General features: G+C 35.9%; 3 protein-coding genes, 1 non-coding gene and 1 pseudogene across 4 annotated transcripts; 3 read left to right on the top strand and 2 right to left on the bottom strand.

Annotated features, from left to right (window-relative positions):
* The first annotated feature begins 821 nt into the window (after positions 1 to 821).
* LOC140833224 (small nucleolar RNA R71) lies at positions 822 to 928 on the top strand. The gene has a single exon (XR_012118356.1). It is a non-coding gene; the product is annotated as a small nucleolar RNA R71 (small nucleolar RNA).
* A 5,700-nt stretch (positions 929 to 6,628) lies between these two features.
* Positions 6,629 to 9,475, top strand: LOC140832618 (U11/U12 small nuclear ribonucleoprotein 25 kDa protein-like; annotated as a pseudogene).
* On the top strand, positions 8,357 to 9,269 carry LOC140831903 (uncharacterized). Its single transcript, XM_073195615.1, has 3 exons — positions 8,357 to 8,504; positions 8,598 to 8,874; positions 9,038 to 9,269. Exons 1-3 carry the CDS (start codon positions 8,357 to 8,359, stop codon positions 9,267 to 9,269), a joined length of 657 nt encoding a protein of 218 aa, XP_073051716.1.
* Positions 9,476 to 10,268: 793 nt separating the features above from the next.
* Positions 10,269 to 13,825, bottom strand: LOC140832617 (enoyl-CoA hydratase 2, peroxisomal-like). Its single transcript, XM_073196725.1, has 11 exons — positions 13,630 to 13,825; positions 13,508 to 13,530; positions 13,317 to 13,422; positions 12,783 to 12,853; positions 12,600 to 12,672; positions 12,454 to 12,493; positions 12,084 to 12,156; positions 11,824 to 11,974; positions 11,340 to 11,410; positions 10,632 to 10,805; positions 10,269 to 10,529 (listed from the first exon to the last, which is right to left on the bottom strand). The coding sequence occupies exons 1-11, from the start codon at positions 13,684 to 13,686 to the stop codon at positions 10,442 to 10,444; spliced, it is 927 nt and encodes a 308-aa protein (XP_073052826.1). The 5' UTR covers positions 13,687 to 13,825; the 3' UTR covers positions 10,269 to 10,441.
* A 922-nt stretch (positions 13,826 to 14,747) lies between these two features.
* LOC140832614 (L-ascorbate oxidase homolog) lies at positions 14,748 to 18,661 on the bottom strand. The gene is made up of 8 exons (XM_073196723.1): positions 18,417 to 18,661; positions 18,213 to 18,322; positions 17,141 to 17,411; positions 16,672 to 16,774; positions 16,239 to 16,584; positions 15,609 to 15,974; positions 15,428 to 15,506; positions 14,748 to 15,254 (listed from the first exon to the last, which is right to left on the bottom strand). The coding sequence occupies exons 1-8, from the start codon at positions 18,537 to 18,539 to the stop codon at positions 15,030 to 15,032; spliced, it is 1,623 nt and encodes a 540-aa protein (XP_073052824.1). The 5' UTR covers positions 18,540 to 18,661; the 3' UTR covers positions 14,748 to 15,029.
* Positions 18,662 to 19,165: the final 504 nt, after the last annotated feature.

Genomic DNA, 19,165 nt, shown 5'->3' with positions numbered 1-19,165 from the left:
ACTTACCTCCTTGCTGTTCCACCTCATCCTCACCTTGCTTGTTCTTTTCCTCCTTAGACTCAAGTGCCTTTCCACTGCGCAATTCCACAGCTTTCACATGCTCTCTCGGGTTAGTCTCCGTGTTGCTTGGCAAAGTTCCTTGCTCCCTATTAGCAATTAACTTAGCCAATTGTCCAATTTGATTCTCTAACCCTTTTATGGATGCATCCTGATTCTGAAATCTCGTCTCGGTTGCAGAAATAAATTTAGTCATCATTTGCTCTAAATTTGACTTCTCCTCCCTAGGCGGTTCTGGCTTGAATCCTTGGTGCATCCCATGTGGTGGCCCTCTTTGTTGGCGGTTTTGGTTGTTTTGACCTCCCCACGAAAAGTTTGGGTGATTCCTCCATCCCGGATTATAGGAGTTTGAATAAGGGTCATTTCTAGGACGGTTCTGGAATCCCACGTGTTTTGCTCCCTCAGGCACATAGAATGGATTGCCATCTTGGCAATCCTGCACGTCATGCTCACCTCCACACTTATCACAGAAAATCTCTTGCAGACGCATAACCGATCCACTCGCACTCATCCCATCAATCTTTCTGTTCAAAGCCTCCAACTGTGCTGACACCGCAGACAAATCAGTAACTTGATTAACCCCCGCACCTCGTTTCTGCCTATCAGAATGAGGATGATAGCTGCTAGCAGCCATCTCCTCCAATAATTCATATCCTTCCTCAGCCGTTTTTCTCAGCAAGTTACCACAGGCAGCAGCATCTATCATGGTACGGTTAGAAGTAAGCAGACCGTAGTAAAAAATTTGAACAACTAACCCAAGAGGTAGCTCATGGTGTGGACATCTCCTCAATAAATCCTTGTATCGCTCCCACGCCTCGTAAAGTGACTCAAGCTCATATTGAGCAAAAGTAGTAATGTCGGCTCTCAGCTTCATAGTCTTCGACGGAGGAAAGTACTTGGTCAGGAATGCCTTCGCCATATCCTCCCATGTAGTGATAGACCCTACAGGCAAACAGTTTAACCACGCCTTAGCTTTATCTCTTAGTGAAAATGGAAATAAACGCAAACGAACAGCATCATCAGACACAGCATTAAACTTAAAAGTATCGCAAATTTCAAGAAAATCAGCTATATGAGAATTAGGGTCGTCAAGTGCACTTCCCCCAAATTGAACAGTGTTTTGAATCATCTGAATGATAGCTGGCTTGATCTCAAACTGGTTAGCTCGGATGACTGGTCTCACGATGCTTGGACGTGCTCCCTCAAGAGACGGTTGTGCATAATCCATCATCGGAATGCGACGTGGTATCTCAACTTGTCTATTGTCACGCTGTTCCTCTCCACGTTCTTGCTCGTGTCTTTCCATCTGTTCTTTGAGTCTTTGTTGCTGTCTTCGTCTGCGGAAAGTTCTTTCGATTTCAGGGTCAAATTCAAGCTCCACGTCGAGTGATCTTCGCATGCACCACAAGAAAAATCTGCAACAGAATAGGAGTATCAACTAACAATAAAATAAATAATACTAAAGAATTTAAATGAAAAATAAAAAAATTGTGAATCAACAGTCCCCGGCAACGGCGCCAAAAACTTGATCGAGCAAAACTTGCACAGTGAATAGTCCCAAAATTTGTTTTATAAATGAAAGCTCGATTTAAAATATCGCAAGTGCACGATAGTCAAGTTATAATAAACGTACGTGAATACAAGTATCGATCCACAAGGACTGCGTTACACTATTCTTATTTTCACTTAAATTTCTCTAGCAACGATAGATGGAGTTGGTGATTAAACTAAAGTGAATTTAATACTAAAATGATTAAAATGCAAGAACAAATAATCAAGAAATCAATGATTAAATTGGATGAAAATCAAATGAGAAACGAATTTGTTGGGAATTATCAGTTCACCTACCACTCGTGTTCAGATAATTAGACTCGACTTTTACTCGTGCATTCGACGGAATTCCCTAGACTAATCAATATACTCTGTCGAGCTATATTAATACTAATCATAAACATGCAGTAATCAAGTGTCCTCAATTATTTAACAGTTCACGATTGCATTACGTTCTATGGAATCCACTAGCTTTCATCCGGGTGAACTATTACTATCGACACGTACCCAATTCCGTATGTCTACTAAAATTGTAAGTCCGTGGTTTATACTATGCGATCCTATTGTTAATTAGTCTGTCGAAATCGTTAACAACATGCAATAATCAAAGGAAGATAGCTAGGCTTCGCTTGAAACAAGAAATAACAATAGCATAAACAAATCACTTGTAAAAATGTCAAGAAATAATGTTAAACAACGAGTATGGGTAGGATCCCCTCAAATCCCAACAAATTTATAGTTTAGCCAACCAAATTCATACTAAAAATCAACAATCTATGCAAGAGAATAAAATACTGAATAATAAAATACTAAATATGACGATGAAAGATGGCTGCGACGCTTGGAATTCTCGAGTTCTTCGAAAGTCTTCCTTACTCCTAGCCTTCTCTCCCCGAAAAAATGATGAAAATATGATGTGTAAGTCTGAAAAACGGCGCCCAATCTCGTGTATTAGGTTAGTGGTCTTGGATAGAGTCCATGAAAATAGAAACAAATCTCGCAGAATCTTGCTGGGTCGCGTAACTCGCTAGGGCGGTAGGTTTCGACCGCTGGGGCGAGTGACTCTCGAATAAAAACTTTGAGCCTTCTCTCTAGTCTCGCTGGGGCGGCCACTTTTGACCGCCCGAGCGAGAGATCTTCTGTTAAATTCTCTTGTCCAGGCTAGCAGTCTCGCTGGGGCGGTCAGTTTTAACCGCCCTAGCGAGAGGTCTTCTGTTCGATATCCTCGGTAAGACTAGAATGCTCGCTGGGGCGGTCAGTTTTGACCGCCCTAGCGAGGCTTCTTCGTTTTTGTGCCCATTTTCTGCTATATTTGGTTCCATTCCTACAAAATACCACAAAACACACGAAATCAGTCATATGCTAAATAATGCAAACAAAATGCAAGAATAAACCAGAACAAGCTAATATGATGTATGAATGCGACTCGAAACCAACACTAAAAACACGTAAAAACGAGTCCTATCAAAAAGCTCGAGTTCGACTCATTAAAAGCTCGTTTATTTATCATGTTAATCAAGCCGGGCTCGAGCTTGGTTTATTAATAGCTCGTTTATCATATTTAACAAGCCTGACTTGAGCTCGGCTCGTTTTCGAGCTCGTAAAACATACAATTGAGATCGAATTTGAGCTTGATTCGAGCTTGTTAAAATTAAATATATCTATGAACTAATTTTATATTAGACATAAAAGTTTAACTTTTATTAGTACTAATATTTTTATTTGTCAACTCAACAAATGAGTCAAGCTCGAGCTTACGAGCCACCTAAACGAGCCGAGTTCGAGCTCGCGAGCTTATTAACGAACATGTTTGCGAGCTCACGAGTCAAATACGCTTAGGCTTGAGCTTGGTTTGATTAAGTTGTCGAGCTCAAAATCGAGCTTGAGCTTGGTTTGATATTATTAATAAACGAACTCAAACAAGCTTTTATCGAGCCGAGCTCCAAATAGCTCGCGAACAGTTTGGTTTGTTTACATCCCTATTTGTATCTACCCAGTATGACCCAGATTTAATTTTAACCAAATCCGACCGGAAGCCGTAATAGGGTCAATGGGCCGTTTACCCGTTGATTTGGTTCACGGTGCCGAATATGTAGCCGTGATCGGCCCGGCCCGTCTGTTCATTTAACAGGTTTTTTTAAATATCTTTTATTTAATTTGAAAAAAGATATGTAAACGTGGAACAATGGTTTGCCAATGGTACTCGTAAACCCAACTTTATTTTGTATCCTATCATTACTTCACAGTCAAAAACTTGTGTGAGATGGTTTCACGGATCATATTTGTGAGACAGATCTCTTATTTGAGTAATCCATGAAAAAGTATTACTTTTTATGCTAATAGTATTACTTTTTGTTGTGAATATAGGTAGGGTTGACTCGTCTCACAGACTAAGATCCGTGAGACGGTCTCACATAAGACCCACTCTACTTCACATATGTAAGAGTTGTAAAAACACTGTCGATCTTGATTTTTTAAAGATAACAAAACTTATTATATTTATAACATATTTACTCATAAAAAAATTCGTGTATAATTATTTATCGTATTTAATTACTTTTACTGTTGTTTTTGGTTGGTATAGTTGAAGCATTTTATATATTTTTCAAATACCAAAATATTTCATACAACGTATTTGAAAAAATAATTCACCCAAAGCATTCTTATTATTTTAATTTGTGTACATTTTTAAATACTTTTCTAAATGTTTAATAGTTTTTTAAAAAGATTAGTTGCAGTTATTTTGTTTGTTTTAAAATTAAACTCGATTTAATTTATCAGCGCTCGATTATTTTTTGAACATATAAAAAACGAGCTATTGTAGCTCTTTTAATCGCAAAATCTGTTAAAGAGTTTATTCTCCACTCTTCTAAACTATAACTCGATCAGGGCCGATCCTAACAATATTTGGGCCTGAGTATAACTTTTAAAAAGAGGTCTCCAAATCATAATGTATGTTCATATTTTTTTTAGTTCTATACCAATTTTTCAAATTAAATAAAAAAAAACTAAAGGAATAAAAATATCAAACATGTCCAAAATGATCACTAAAAAACAACCTACCTAACAGTTTTAGAGCTAAAAATACGAATCAAGTATGTATAATCAGTTGTTCAGTAATTTCTTTCTCAATCAATAACATAGCCAATCCATTCAATTTTTCTCGTGACATGGTTGATCGGAGAAAAGTTTTGATGAGCTTTATCTTTGAGAAACTTCGCTCTGCACTTGCTACTGTGGTCGGGACAGTCAACAATATTTTATAAGCAATATGAGCATTTGAAAGCCGGATAAACATTACATCCACCAAAATTTCAATCAAAAAGCGTAGATTATAGATACCACACAAAGCTCCGAAAGAAAGTAAAAAACTACAATAAAAAATTAGAAGCCCGAACAAAGCAAATACAAGAAAATAGACTTACAGCTCCTCACAGGTCTTTCAATCAAACATATAGACGATGCAACGACTGGAGTCGATTAAGGCTTGTCTGCAGATGAATATTAGAGAAGATTGGGGAATAAATCGATAAAAGGCTAAACAAGTTTCATTTAATAAATACTTGGTTTTGGGCTAATAACTAGTATTATATATAATAATTTTTTTAAAAAATTTTTGGACCTAAAAAAAGAGATGACCCTGAGTCATTAGATTCATTTGCCTCTTAATAAGCACGACCCTGAACTCGATTATAACATTACTGTTATATCAAAAGTTAAAAATTTCAACTTCTTAAAAAATCTTCCCACAACCATAAACCCACAAAATTTTTTTTTTTGTCACGCCCACCAATTAATACAAAATTCTATATTTTTTAATATGTTTATTTATAATTTTCGTTTATATCATATTTCGAATATATATTTTTATACTCATTTTAATTAATCTGTTAATAATAAATATTAGTTTTATTACATTAATCCATAATATATTTAAATTTAATAATTAAAACACAATTATTGTTTTTAATTATAAATTTACTTAATATGTAGCTAATTATTGTTTTTAATTATAATTTTACTTAATATGTAGCTTACAAAAAATAATTTGATCAAAATATGATTGAAAATTAATTAATTTAAATAAACTAAAAATGAAAAAACCGTAGGTGAATCTTAAAAAAAAAAACATTTCTTAAAAAATATGTTGAAAACAAAAGTAGGAAAAAAGTAAAAACACTTTTTTTTTGAGTTCCGGAAAAAAAAAAATGAAAAAGCGAAAGTAAGCATAGGACTCGCTTGCGAGGAAAAAATGTTTGAACTGGATGATGGTTCATTGTGTTGGCTTTTGAAAAGCTTGGGTTCATCGTGTTAGACTTTTGAAAATCCAACGTTTCAAGTTTTCAAAACCGAGCATTGCAAACACCCTATTTAAGAGCAATTAAAAAGTATTACTTTGGTCTTTTATGAGATGGTTAACTTGATTCATATTTATCATTAAAAATAATATTTTGACATAAAAAATAATATTTTTTCATAAATTTAGCCGAGTCGAAGATTCATCTCACAAAATTAAACAGAGACAGTCTCACTGAGTTTTATGTTATGTCAAAAATATTATTTTTTTACTATAAATATAAATCAGATCGGCATCTCTCATGTGTTTCACAAGAGGAGTATGTATCTTGTAAGACAGTCTCATGAATTTTTATCTGTGAGACGCGTCAGCCTACCAATATTCACAATAAAAAGTAATACTTTTAGCATAAAAAATAATAATTTTTCGTGGATGACCCAAATAAGATATCTGTATCACAAAATACGACCCGTGAAACCGTCTCACACAAGTTTTTGTCTCACAAGAGACATACTCATACATGAATACACACACACACACACACACACATATATATATATATATATATATATATATATATATATAATTCTAATATAATGCTCATTCACCATGTTTAATTCTGTGCATATTATTCACATAAATAATGTAACCTCATTTATTAAACGTTGAATTTGAATATATTTGATCAGACACAATAGAATACTATTATTCATTGCCGGCAAATAGGCGACACCGCGGTGACATTAACGAACAGTAAGATCACAGTTGAGTTGACTTCAATTTCAATTTTTCTTGTGCAAAATTAACGGAGGAAACGAAAGCAGACACGTCCAGAACCAGCGCCATGAATGCAACTCCGGAGTACAATAGCATCAGCGCCAGGAAAGCCAAATTACAATCAACGCTTGCAGCACTTCTCAATGATCCCGTACTCGCCGACGTCCTCGAAGAAGCCTACTTTGTCCGACGTGGACACTCTCATCAACTCGGAGATCGGCAGCGCCAAGCGGAGCTCTGTCCCTAAATTGGACGGCACTAATATAGGTATGCCGACTTTTGATTTTGGTCAAGTTGACATTCTGACAAAGACATATGGAGAATTGCTCTTTGTTGTTCTGTTTGGGTTTGAAGATGTAGCGGTTATGAATTCTCCCACTGTGAAAGGCTTGAAACTGGCGATTAAGAAAAAAGTGAATGATATGGAGGAATCAGGAATGGGTCATCCTCACATTTCTTGGTATATTTCAACTACCTTAGGAACCATCTTGAATGAATTCATGCCCCGCCATCACTCTGTTGATTTCTTAGAAATCCCGTAATTTATCAGTTTAGAAATTCAAAGATCATTCTTTGGATTGACAGGAAACATGTGGGGGCAAACTTTTGCCTTTTGCACCACAATGAAAAGTTACTTAACGACGATTCTGCACTCGAGGATTATGGCGTGAGGAACAATTCTCAGGTTTTTCATTTTTAATCTCACATATTTTTGGCTGAAACATATGATATTGTATATTGCAGCATTTATGTGTTTAAAAAAATAAAATTTGCACCATGATGTTTGCGGATGATAAAAGCTTCTTTCTGTTTTGATTTTAAGATTATGTAACATTATGCCAACACTTACTTACCTGTAGTATTCCCAAGTTAACGTGTTGAGATCTTAGCTCCTCTCATGTTGCGGACTTTTTCCGTAATCCGAACATGGGGTTGTTCGATAATACCTAAAGATACCTCAGCCAGTTTGTTGGTCACTTTTGTTAGAAAATTTCCTCTTGGTGAAAACCATCATCCAAAGTACAGGAACATTGATGTGGGATCACCAGGAAATGATCAACGGAAGCTTACCTGAATCTGTAGTAATTGATAATTCTTTGAAGTCATGTATTAGTCTTCTAAATTTACCGGTTTCTCTTCCAAATCTTGATATTTTCCATGGATAATCCTTTAGCTTGATTTATGTTCTCTCTCTGATGACACATATCAAAGGAGTTTGAACTTAAGCTTATTTGGTAGATTATGATATGATTATTCACGTATAAGCGTAACATTAGATCAACGATCCAATAGCTTCCTTGATACCAGGCTGATGTTCTCTATATTTTATATTAGGTGGCTGCCTCATCCTCTATCTAACAATAACTAATAGAAGGGTGTTTTGTGTGGCCATAACTGACGGCCCACCTCTTGCTCTGCCGAAAGGGACAAAAATATAGTTTCCCCCCAAAGTGGTAGCAAGAGGGGCCGAAGGGAAGATGCTGAGAATATTCTATCCTGGTTCCCAATCCCAATCTCTCCCCGGATAGATAACACTCCAATACGAGATAACAGCTTAGCCTATTCTCGAAACTAGGGGATATGTTTGGGGTTCGGCTTTTATATATCTATAGCACTCAGTGCCCTATGATCTTGTCAAGAACTTGAAGCACAAGCAAAATTCACTCTGTGAAAATGACCACTTCAAACACTAACGGTTCCTCTTCTCTTCTCTCCCAATCCGAACAACAAAAGCTCATAAAGAAACTGGACGTATTCAAGATTCAAGGCACAGACAAACGAAGACTCCCCATCCTCCGCATCGTAGGGAAACTCTTCCCTGGTAAAGTTTACAGTACAACACCCATCTTTGATTTTTACAAGATCTTGTTTTGTGTGTGTGTGTAATGATTTTGGGTGTTATTATTATACATAGGGAAGCTGGTTGGTGTGGAGGCGTTGAAGAAATTCTTGGAAGCTGAGATATTCCCCAGTTTGAAAGGAAGGCGATTCTCGGTTGTCTATGTGCACTCTGGAGTTAACAGAAGCGAAAATTCCCCTGGGATTTTGGCTATGAAATCCATGTTTGATGCTGTTCCTGCTGAGTTTGGGCAGAACGTGGAAGCTGTTTATTTCCTGCACCCGTCTCTTCAATGCCGCCTCTTTCTTGCCACTTTTGGCCGTATCCTCTTCTCTGGCGCAGCCGCCGCGGGGTAATTACCATGATTAGTCAGTTTCCACTTACAAATTCATGGGAAAAAAGCACTTTCATTTACAAGCATCGGGGTTTTGTTCTCTCTGTTTCATTTACTTATAGTTGATTTGATTATTAAAATTAACCATAATTTAGTTTCCAAGTTGTTGAATTGATGACAGGTTTTATGGTAAGATGAGATACGTGAAGACGTTGAATCTCTTGAGAAACAGCGTAAGATGGGACAAACTGGAGATGCCCGAATTTGTGTACGAATACGATGAAGAGAAGGAAGAAGAGTATTGTCCCAAGATGGATTTTGGGCTGGAGAGTGACCATCCCAGATTATCGACGTACAGGGCCCCCAGTTTGGACTGGACTATATCTACCTATTCCATGAGGTCCATCGCTTAGATATGATTTTGGGCCTAGTCTGAGCTTTTCTGTTTGGTGAGGCCCAGTTCGGCCGTGTGGTAATTAATGTAAATTCAATCACAATGCCGTTTTGTTTTCGCCTACATAGGATATGATCCTTGAAAATAATAATTAAAAGACATCATCACTCTTTGTTTTTTTAATTAAATAATACAAAAAAATTATTGCCAAAACATAAAAAAATGGAAAATTTAAAATTATAATAAAGTGGAAAATTAAACGAGGAGCAGAGGTCTCACTTTCCATTTTTTTCATTGCCTAAATCGGTAATTTTTAATTTTTAAAATCTATTTTTAAGAAAAAAACATTATTCTTAATTTATAAGCATAACAAATAGAATAAACTAAGAAGAATACTAATATTAATAACATGAATAATATAAAATAAGTTAATATAATAATATTGACAAAAATACAAAATTATATCCCAAATGTGATTCGTTTAGCATTGATGCGTGAAGTTTTTTTGGCTCGTAAACTATTGACTTATTTTGCATCCCTACTTCAATTATTTATTATGATATGTTAAAATGAGTTATCAAATCAAATACATAAAGTACGTGAATGCAAATTAACCAACAAATTGATCCCAAATCATGAACGATATTTCCCACGGTTTTAGCAAAAACAATGCATGATGACAGGAAATACGTACATCTTCCATTTAATTCTGTAATTAGTGGAATGTACAAAATTTTAGGCCTTTCAAAATACATGCACAGTCCATGAGTAACCCTTGTCGGGAATTGGGATTTGGGATGCTCAAAAACTAAGAGCGGTAAGCCTTTTTTTAGTTCAAAACTGCATTCATGAAATTGCCTTGTTTTTCACAAGTAACAACTCAATTATATTTGAGTATTTTAATGTTACCATCACTCTAAAGAAACGGTGACTCGAAGCTGCAATATAAACCCCATAACATAAACTATTCTATTATTTCCTCATTTCCTTGTGTAATTCTTGGGGTAGAACCGAAACATTATTCCTACAAATGAAAAGCCTTCACAAAACTCGACAGGCTTTTACATCGCCACCACAATTCAACATTACAAAGGAAAAAGAAAGAGAAAATTCGTGTATGCATCAATAAAATGGTCATTTTTTAACAGGGCCATTTGCTAAACGGAAATCTCTAACAGGCGGTACGGGGAATCAAAGAGATGAACTCAGATGAGTGAGACTTACTGCACCAGAAAGCACGGTTTTGTTTCGTTCTCTAACATTCACCTGATAAAGAACTCTGCAAATTTCACAAACATTTCCAGCTTTTATGGTACACAATCAAGGAAATAAATAATAGGAGATCAGGTTGTTGAAAAGAAAAGATTCGATAAAATGTTACCTCAAGCCATCAAGCCACATTTCTGTTATCAAAGTTTCGCCAGGATAGACGTGCAGAAGAAATTTTCCTGATATGTTCTTAATCATATTTTGATCACCTCGACAAATACATTTGATGATGGCTCTGACTGCGAACCCAAGAGAGCAAAGTCCATGCAATATTGGACGAGAGAATCTATAGGACACATTACATATAAAGGCATTAGAAAAAAGTGGAAGGGTCTTTCACAGTATCGAAGGAGTAAAAATCAAACACGAATTAATGCTTGCATGATTCTGTTTTATGCATTAATTTTGACTAAAATATTTCTCCGGCATCTAGCATTATCTATTTGGTTGTAAGAACCATCAAAGGTGTCCCTTACCATGATAAAGTTAAATATACATTAGCTAATGAACAGTCTCCTATATTTAAAATCCTACCAAAAAATTACCAGTCTCGAAAAAGTAGGAGATTTTTATGAACCCAGCTATATCTGGCACACACTTTTAGTTGTCCAAAGTCACGACCTTATACATGGCTTATTGAAATAATAGAAGGCATAAAAAATTTTGCCCAAGTCCTACTGTTCTTTTCTGGAGTCACAAGGCAGACCTGAAATTGCCTTTTCTCTTCCCAAATTCGAATAAATACCTGACGCAAATGTTCAAGAATACTAGAAAAGATTTCGAGGCTAAATCAAGATTTATCAGTTAGAAGACACACTACCCTGCAAGTTCTGCGACCATAGGATCTGAGTGCAATGGATTATAGTCACCAGATAGTCTGTAAAGCAAAGCCTGCATTGTGGAAGTACAGAATTAAAGAAAAAAGAAACTGTATGCTCTCAGAAGAAGTTAATTTCAATGAAGGACAGTCGAATTATGTACAGCTTAAACTATGTAACCTCATAAGTAATCAAGAAGATTAAGAATTAATAGCATTCCATGAAAAGTTAACTTTAGATGCAATTTTCGAGAAGGAAACTAAACAAGTAACAGTTCGAAATTCATTGGTTATCATAACATATAGTTGATATAAATTAGTCCCCTAGTACTATTACTTTTACATTTATGGAAGCCGGAAAGACAAGCGAAAAATATGGATTTTTTTTGTTTCATGTTATGCGAATTTAAAGCACGAGGAGAATGTGATTTTTGGATTGAAAAGGAGGAAATCATACTTAATTTCATGAAAAAGCAAAATAAAATACCTGTGATGGTTGTGTACATTCTTCAAATACAGCAAATGGTTTAGTTTTGGGAATTTGATAAGCCAAGTTCTGGCTGGACGGGTACTTGATGAAGGAGTAAGGTTGGGATGACTTAGAGAAGCCTCCAGCACCTCTTAGATAGATTGCCATCCTGTTGAGTGATATATGGACTTATATACTGAATGAAAGAAAAGAGAGAGCAAGAAAAAAGGAGACACGTCAATGACAGATCTATGAGTTCGCGTAGATGAGATTCATACCGATTCATGCATAGCAACTCGCTGGACTCCTTTTCATAACTCAAAATTTCCATCTCCAGGATTGCTGCCTTACCTACAAGAAAGAAAAAAAAAACCTTGCTTCATGAAAATCGCATCCATCCGCAAAAACTGAATTCCAACCAGCAAAATGCTATAACCTAACATTTAAGTATAGCTTAAGTTTCAGTAGTACACAAATCCTAATTTTATGACTTATATTAACAAATAGACGCCTATTTTACGACAGGATAGGAATGAAAAGGAAATTATTTATTTTTGTATTATCTGCATTTACTTTGAAAAAATTATTCTTGATCATACTACAGTCATAGACAATCAATACAAGTGACTTGCAATATCAGAAGCAGACCTTTATCATGCAACCCAGTAACAGACATCTTATTTAGTAGCTGCATCAACAAAATTCATCTCAAATTAATTAGCTTAGCAAATGAAAAAAACAAATTAACGGAGTTATGGAGAACCAAGATAACAATAGAAAGTTGAAAAACTTACACAGCCATGAGATGGGAGGGGTTTGTAAATTTCTATGTATTGTTGTCCATGCAAAAGAAGACGTTGATCAAATCTGAAGAACAAGCCAACCAAGACAGAAAAATTCACAACAAAGAATATTTCATACAAGTGCTTGTTTACATTTTCAATACTCAGACATGCTCAGAAAGCAATAGTACTCACTGTAAACCTGGTATTTGAGCTATCTGTGACTGAAGTCCGAAAGAAAATAGAGTCGAAAATGTTGGTAAAACCTATCGGGAGTACAAAAAGAATAAATCATCAATTTCTCATCTTAGCATTCATGACACAGTTTTATGTGGAGCTTCAGATGTTTTCCTTTCCAATATTTACAACTTATCTAATTTCTTCTTAACGACAGGTAAAGCCATTAGCATCAATGACACAGTTTTAGCCGACCAATTTACTGCATAAATATCATTGCTCTTTCAGGATTCAAATTTCAGATTCAGGCGGGTGTCGAGATCAACTTGTAACATACTTCAAATACGAGTGCAAGTTGAAACATAATTCCTCTCTTTTCTTAGTTCGAAAGAGATCAATTTATCATCAATATAAATTTACAATACCAAACTTTTGAATACCACCACTAAAAGTAAACAAACATAAAAAGACTGAACACTGAAAGTAAGTTGAAGAAAATCAGCAAATCGAAATATTTGGTTCAAGTTCATCCGTCCCAAATTAATACTTTACCTCAATGGCTTGCTGTCCATCTTGATGATAAACATATTTGAGTTCTTTATCATCCACAGCGTCTTTCGAACATGCCCCAACACCAAGTGCATATAGCGCAGCATCCCTTCAATTCAAAACTAACAATCAATTCACCTTACCGACGAATTAGGACAACGACAAAATCAACCCTATTGATCTTTTACACTTACCTTTCAGTATAAGTGAATGTAGTCTGAGGATCGCAATTCAGCGCAGCAACAAAAAGATTAATTAAATCAGAGCCACAGCAAAATTGGAACAAAATTTACGGGGATAAGTTAGGAACAATTACCTGGGGAAACTCGTGAGAAATGATGCGATAAGGATCGAACCCTGAATTTTCAGCCATGATGGAATTTCAGAGGTGGAATATGCAATGAAAGTCGAAACTTTATGCTAGAAATAGAAGACGAGGAAGGGGCAGAAAAAGTAATTACGGGTAAGTTATGGGCTAGATTGAAGATCAGTTCCATGGATAATGTTTGCTTCTTCCAGTCGCGTGTCCGTCTCATATTTTTGCTTCGTCAATGTAAGCGGCCGCCGACTTTTTTTAAAAATAAAATAAAATAAATGAGTAATGCTATTTATATAATCAAAATCAAATTTTATAATATTCGATGATATAAAAATCAATACAAAAATTTTATTTATCAAAATTTTATAATAAATTCAATACAAAATTTCATAATTTAATAACAAAATCTCATAATTTAATTATTGTAAATATCATTATACAATATTTTTGTTGTACTTTTTTATTTGTTATTTGCGACAACACAACTACTACCTTTTAGACGCGTATTAGATGAACTCTAGGAACGACAAATCATGTAAGTTAAGTTCGAAAAAAAATAGGAGAAATTGAATTCGTGAATATTTGATTTTATGATAATTTATTCCATCAACTCGAATACTATCGACTTTTTTTTAAAAAAAAACCTTAACTCCAAATATTACCAACTTATTTTTATTTTGTAATGACCTATAATTAATTTCTTATTTAGTTTAAAATATCGAAATTCTTATAAAAGTAACTTTTAAAAACAAGTGATAATAATTTAGTTATGAAATGACCTCTCCAAACTCCAAAAGCTCCTAGAATTTTGTTGACGTCTCTAAACTTACACGGACGAGGTTTTGTTATCGGTGTATTTAGTTATACTGCTTCCAAATTCTAAGGAAAGGATTGTTAATATTGGCTAGGGAGTGTTATTTTGTCTTTTGACGATAAACTATCATTATCGTACTCAATCATCCTTATCAAATGCGGCCTTAAATGATAATATTGCTCTTCTTTGTTCACCTTTATTTTTTTAAGAAAAACAAATCTTTGGAATTTAGTGCCTTTATTTAAAGAGTATCATTGAGAGTGGAGACGTGGGAATCTCATACAATTTTACCGACTGTTAAAGACACAAACGTACAACACTGCGAATTTCATAAAAATCTTGAATGCAAACTCACAATCTGTCATTATATAACATCATCCCTTGGCAAGCCAATGAACAAGAAGAATGTGACCTTGAAGTTGTGTGACCTTGAGTTGAGGTTATTAACATAAATTGTACAAATGTCATTTCCATAGCTTCAATTTTCAAGAAAATGCCTCTACTTCTTCTGTCTTCTATAATATCCATGTTGCAAATTAAACATCGGGCTGGAAATTTTTCGTTCTTTAAAATGGTATATGGACTAGGAATATATAGTAAGGGGGCGTGTGTGCCGGCCGCTAGCCCTGCCACAAAGAAGTGCATTCTTTGGGATCGGGTACTCGTCTCTCAACGACGTGGACGTGGTGTAGACTCTAAGATAAAACTGTTGCCCCAAGTACTGCCGAGCCCAGAACTCCGATCTCAGATTCCACATTCCGACATTGTCCAGTGCCACGTAAATGGCCGTCCACGAGTTAGGATATACCTGCAACAGCCCAAATTAACCAAGTTTAGGATATGTTTTTGTACCCGAATGGACCCCTTTAAAACAAAAAAACTGAAGAAAGAAATCTCAAATATAGTAATTCTAGAACTGCATAGAAATCCAGATGTTGGCTCTCTCGACTTCCTGAGTCCGCCTCCGAATTTTCTTCTTACCTGAATTGTGCAACGAGAGACTGCATCATGGAGATTGTACTGGTTCCTACTAGCTGAGCTCCATTTCCCTCCATCCATTCTGGTTGATTTTTAGATCAAATCAGTGTGACCATATATATATACTAAGACAGTCTCATAAAAAGAATGCGCGCATGTGTTCACTCAATATTAAGGCGCTCACCCTACTACAAAGAAGGAGTAGCCATTGAGGTGATAGCTCTGCAAGATATCTTCGTAGTTTTCAAAAACGATTTCAACGAATGATCGATAGTCTGTGTTCAACACAGACGTATCGAGATATATTCCTGCACCATTGGGTGCATCAGATATGCTCCCCACTCGATAAACTCCACTTATTTGGTAGTAGTCGGCCAGTTTTAGAGGAGTGTCAGCCGGCAGGAAGGACACACTGTTGAGTGCATATCTTTGCTTGCCATTCACCTGGCCTGCAGAGCTTGCAAGCCTGATGGTTCTCGCCAAAGGTATCATACCGTAATGATACGAGCCTTGTGGATTCGGTCTTGGTCCACTCGCTGTAAGATTAGTCCTGCAGAAACAATTATAAGATTTGAGTTTCATCCTTAAAAAAAGACATGTAATGTCCCAAATGCCACGACTTCTTTCCATGACAACATAAATTCACAAGTGCAAGGTTGCCTGTCAATAGACAATCTTGGCTAGCTTGTGATAAATGTTTGATAGGATCATATGATAATTAATGCTCGTGTTGTAGACTATATTTACAGGCATCCCCAAAAAATGAAACGAGATACACAACAACGTCCAGGGATAAAAGAAAAGTTTAGCATACCTGATGGTACGCGCCTGGTTAAGGGACCAATCGATCTCCGTGGTTGGTCCACCAGGTAATGGTCCAGAAGCAGGACTATTCGAGCTTGCGTATTGGAGAAATCCGGTTGTAACGAGGATAGGAGTGGTGAAACGTGACGAGGCGACTACGTAGTATGCCTGAGGTGGCTGATCAGCCGTGACGAGAACCGACATGCATTGTCCCACATGAATATCAAGGGAGGAGTAGCTAATTTGCATTGTGTGTGTTCCTTCTACCTCGACCACCTTCATCTCGTGTCCTTGAATCCGGAAATTGAGCGAGTTTTGCAACCCAACGTTGCATAACCTAAGACGGTATGTCTTCCCTGGGATGGTTAGAGGTTTATAATCGTTGTTAGATCAAGAAATACAAATAAATTTCACATTGTATTGTTAGTCATAAGTTCATGTACCCTCTTGAACAGTAAAATATGTGACATTTGGGCCACGGCCATTGATAAGAATTCCATCTGGAAAAGGTAGTTTTTTGCCCTTATCAAGAACTGCCTTCAATGCCTGTGCAAACGAATTGCAAAAGATGAAAATGCATACCATGATGGCATTTTTTGATACAAAAATAATCGATCATTAAACTTTCATATCGCAAGTAATCCCTTCAATTAACTGAAAAGTCCATCACCCCAATTTATAGGCCAATACACAATTAGTACAATCCCCCACAGCACCACTGACCAATCATTAATCAAAACAATTAATACTGCTGAGCACATGCACTACAAGTAGGACTTTTGACATAAAAAAAGGAATGGATCTACTTCGAATGTAAACAAACAAAAAATAATTAAAAATTATGATGAATCATGGCCAAAATGTAGCTGATTTTTCAAAAACTTGATTGATAGACTAGTTTATTATAGTTACCGTGTGATTGGCCTTGTACCAATCTCCGATGAGTAGAGTGTAATCATCTGCCGGAGGGTCGAAAGGAACGGGGATCAAAGGCCGGCTTACAATCCGAATGGCTCCGAATCCGCCGGCTGCCTTGTGAAATGCTAGAGATGGGAAGTAAAAGAAACTCCCGATTTGATCTTTCATTTGAAGAATGTATGTGAAGTTCTTTCCCGGAGGAATTGGGCAAGTTGTTCCATACACTCCATCTTGGAATGAATTCCTCCTATTTTGGATCCCATTCCTGAATTTTTTACAAAAAAAAATTCTTTTAGACAACGTGCAAAGTGATTTGTTAGGCGATAATGCAAATTTATGCTATAAGATTCAAAAGGATTTCGTCTGTACACTCCAGTTCTCAGACTAATTTTTACGGACGACTTGATTCATCGATTTGTTTGATCATCGCACAAAATTCGACAACGTTAATGTCCTATATTTTCCCTTCTCCAGGAATACACATTATACATTTCAATATACGGTAAAATATGATCGACAAACTCAGGTTAATAAATATTTTACCAAAACATCTAAGGATAAATCCAAAAAATTTGACTCATATTTCTCGCAATGCAAAAGCGATGTTTACGTAACAGAAGAGAAGGCTGTGGAGTTAAGTTGACAAACTTTTTGATGTAAAGTTCACTTCCCACCGCCACAAGTTTTTAATTTGGTTATCCTTCTCCCTTTATAATCTCCTATACGTTACAGGCACAATAAAATATTTTAATTTATTATATATATATATATAGCCCGTTGGCATATTATTAGAAGATTTACACAATTTTTTTATATATGTAAGATTTCAAAGTTTATTATTTTAACTTTGTTTATGCGTGTATCAAAGAAATTTACACTACAACTTGAATCATATCTTCGCTTATTGAATATATGGGAGGTTGATGTCTCATTCAATGACGATATAGTTGGTTTTGAAACAAGAAGTTCTCTAAAAACTCTACAGTATCAACTGGTTCAATTTTCAAAATTATTAAAGAAAAAAAGGAAAAAGAAATTATTAGAGAACAAGAAAGAAGGTTCATACCAGTGGATGAGAAAAGGCTCGTCTAAACCGTTGAACACATTGACAATTATATTATCATTGGTGACGCAGAAAATCTCAGGACCTGGGAATTTGTCATTGATCAATATAGCCTACACAAATCGAAATCCCGCGAAGAACACATAAACATCATGATGCAAACACTTGCAATAATCCAATGCGTATAAAGCAACATAAAGTGCGAACCTGTTGGGGGACGCCGAGGGGATAAATGGTGCCGTAAGTGACATTCCATGTGAAGAATCTGTAAGGGTTTTCTGCAGCAACAGTGGCGAAAACAAGAGACAAGAGAGCTAATCTCAGCTGCATTATTTTTCTTGGTTTCTGCAGAGATTTGTGATGCAGATAGTTGAAGAAGCAAATGGAAAGAAGAGTGTATTGTACGTAGGTGGTTTGTTACATGTTGGATTGGTGTTTAATATACAAATGAGGAAAGTTGAAGCTGGGATATGACATGTTGAACTAAAGTGCGGTCCACATACATGTGTAGCGACTTCGAATAAAAGTCAAGCGCGTGATGGAGATAAATTAAGAGTGTCCTAGCCAAGCTTTTACAAACTTGGGGGTAAATCGGATTTAATGAAAAAACGAGTAAACGATCATGCATTGCATCACATGAAAAAATACGTGTGCCTCGATCAAGTGTTGGGACGTCATCCCAATGCCAGTATAGAATTCTTGCATGAAAATGGACGTGGGAATTGACAAGTTTGGAGCGAGCAGATGCCGATAGAATTTGGATGTGATATCGTTGGGTCATTTGTTGTGGATGAGTGGGTTGTAGGTGTGCTGATATGAATTTTGTTAGGTTTTATTTGGACGGATGGATTTCAAAAATATATAGATTTTGATTGTATTTTATTGTTAACGATGGAATGAAAATGTAATTTTAAATCCATACTTTACTTATTCTGCATTAGTTACAGAGAGTAAAA

This window comes from Primulina eburnea, chromosome 5, assembly GCF_022965805.1.
Source record: "Primulina eburnea isolate SZY01 chromosome 5, ASM2296580v1, whole genome shotgun sequence".
In the NCBI taxonomy this organism is placed as follows: Eukaryota; Viridiplantae; Streptophyta; class Magnoliopsida; order Lamiales; family Gesneriaceae; genus Primulina; species Primulina eburnea.
This window is presented reverse-complemented; position numbering and strand designations above follow the sequence as displayed.

Coding starts and splice junctions, on each gene's coding strand:
- LOC140831903 (XM_073195615.1), top strand. CDS start 8,357: ATGACCACTTCAAACACTAACGGTTCCTCTTCTCTTCTCTCCCAATCC. Junction 8,505..8,597: donor CGTAGGGAAACTCTTCCCTG/GTAAAGTTTACA, acceptor TATTATACATAG/GGAAGCTGGTTGGTGTGGAG. Junction 8,875..9,037: donor TCTGGCGCAGCCGCCGCGGG/GTAATTACCATG, acceptor AATTGATGACAG/GTTTTATGGTAAGATGAGAT.
- LOC140832617 (XM_073196725.1), bottom strand. CDS start 13,686: ATGGCTGAAAATTCAGGGTTCGATCCTTATCGCATCATTTCTCACGAG. Junction 13,423..13,507: donor ACATTCACTTATACTGAAAG/GTAAGTGTAAAA, acceptor TTTGAATTGAAG/GGATGCTGCGCTATATGCAC. Junction 10,530..10,631: donor ATGTGGCTTGATGGCTTGAG/GTAACATTTTAT, acceptor TGAAATTTGCAG/AGTTCTTTATCAGGTGAATG.
- LOC140832614 (XM_073196723.1), bottom strand. CDS start 18,539: ATGCAGCTGAGATTAGCTCTCTTGTCTCTTGTTTTCGCCACTGTTGCT. Junction 15,507..15,608: donor TACTCCTTCTTTGTAGTAGG/GTGAGCGCCTTA, acceptor AAAATCAACCAG/AATGGATGGAGGGAAATGGA. Junction 15,255..15,427: donor TCTCTCGTTGCACAATTCAG/GTAAGAAGAAAA, acceptor GGGCTGTTGCAG/GTATATCCTAACTCGTGGAC.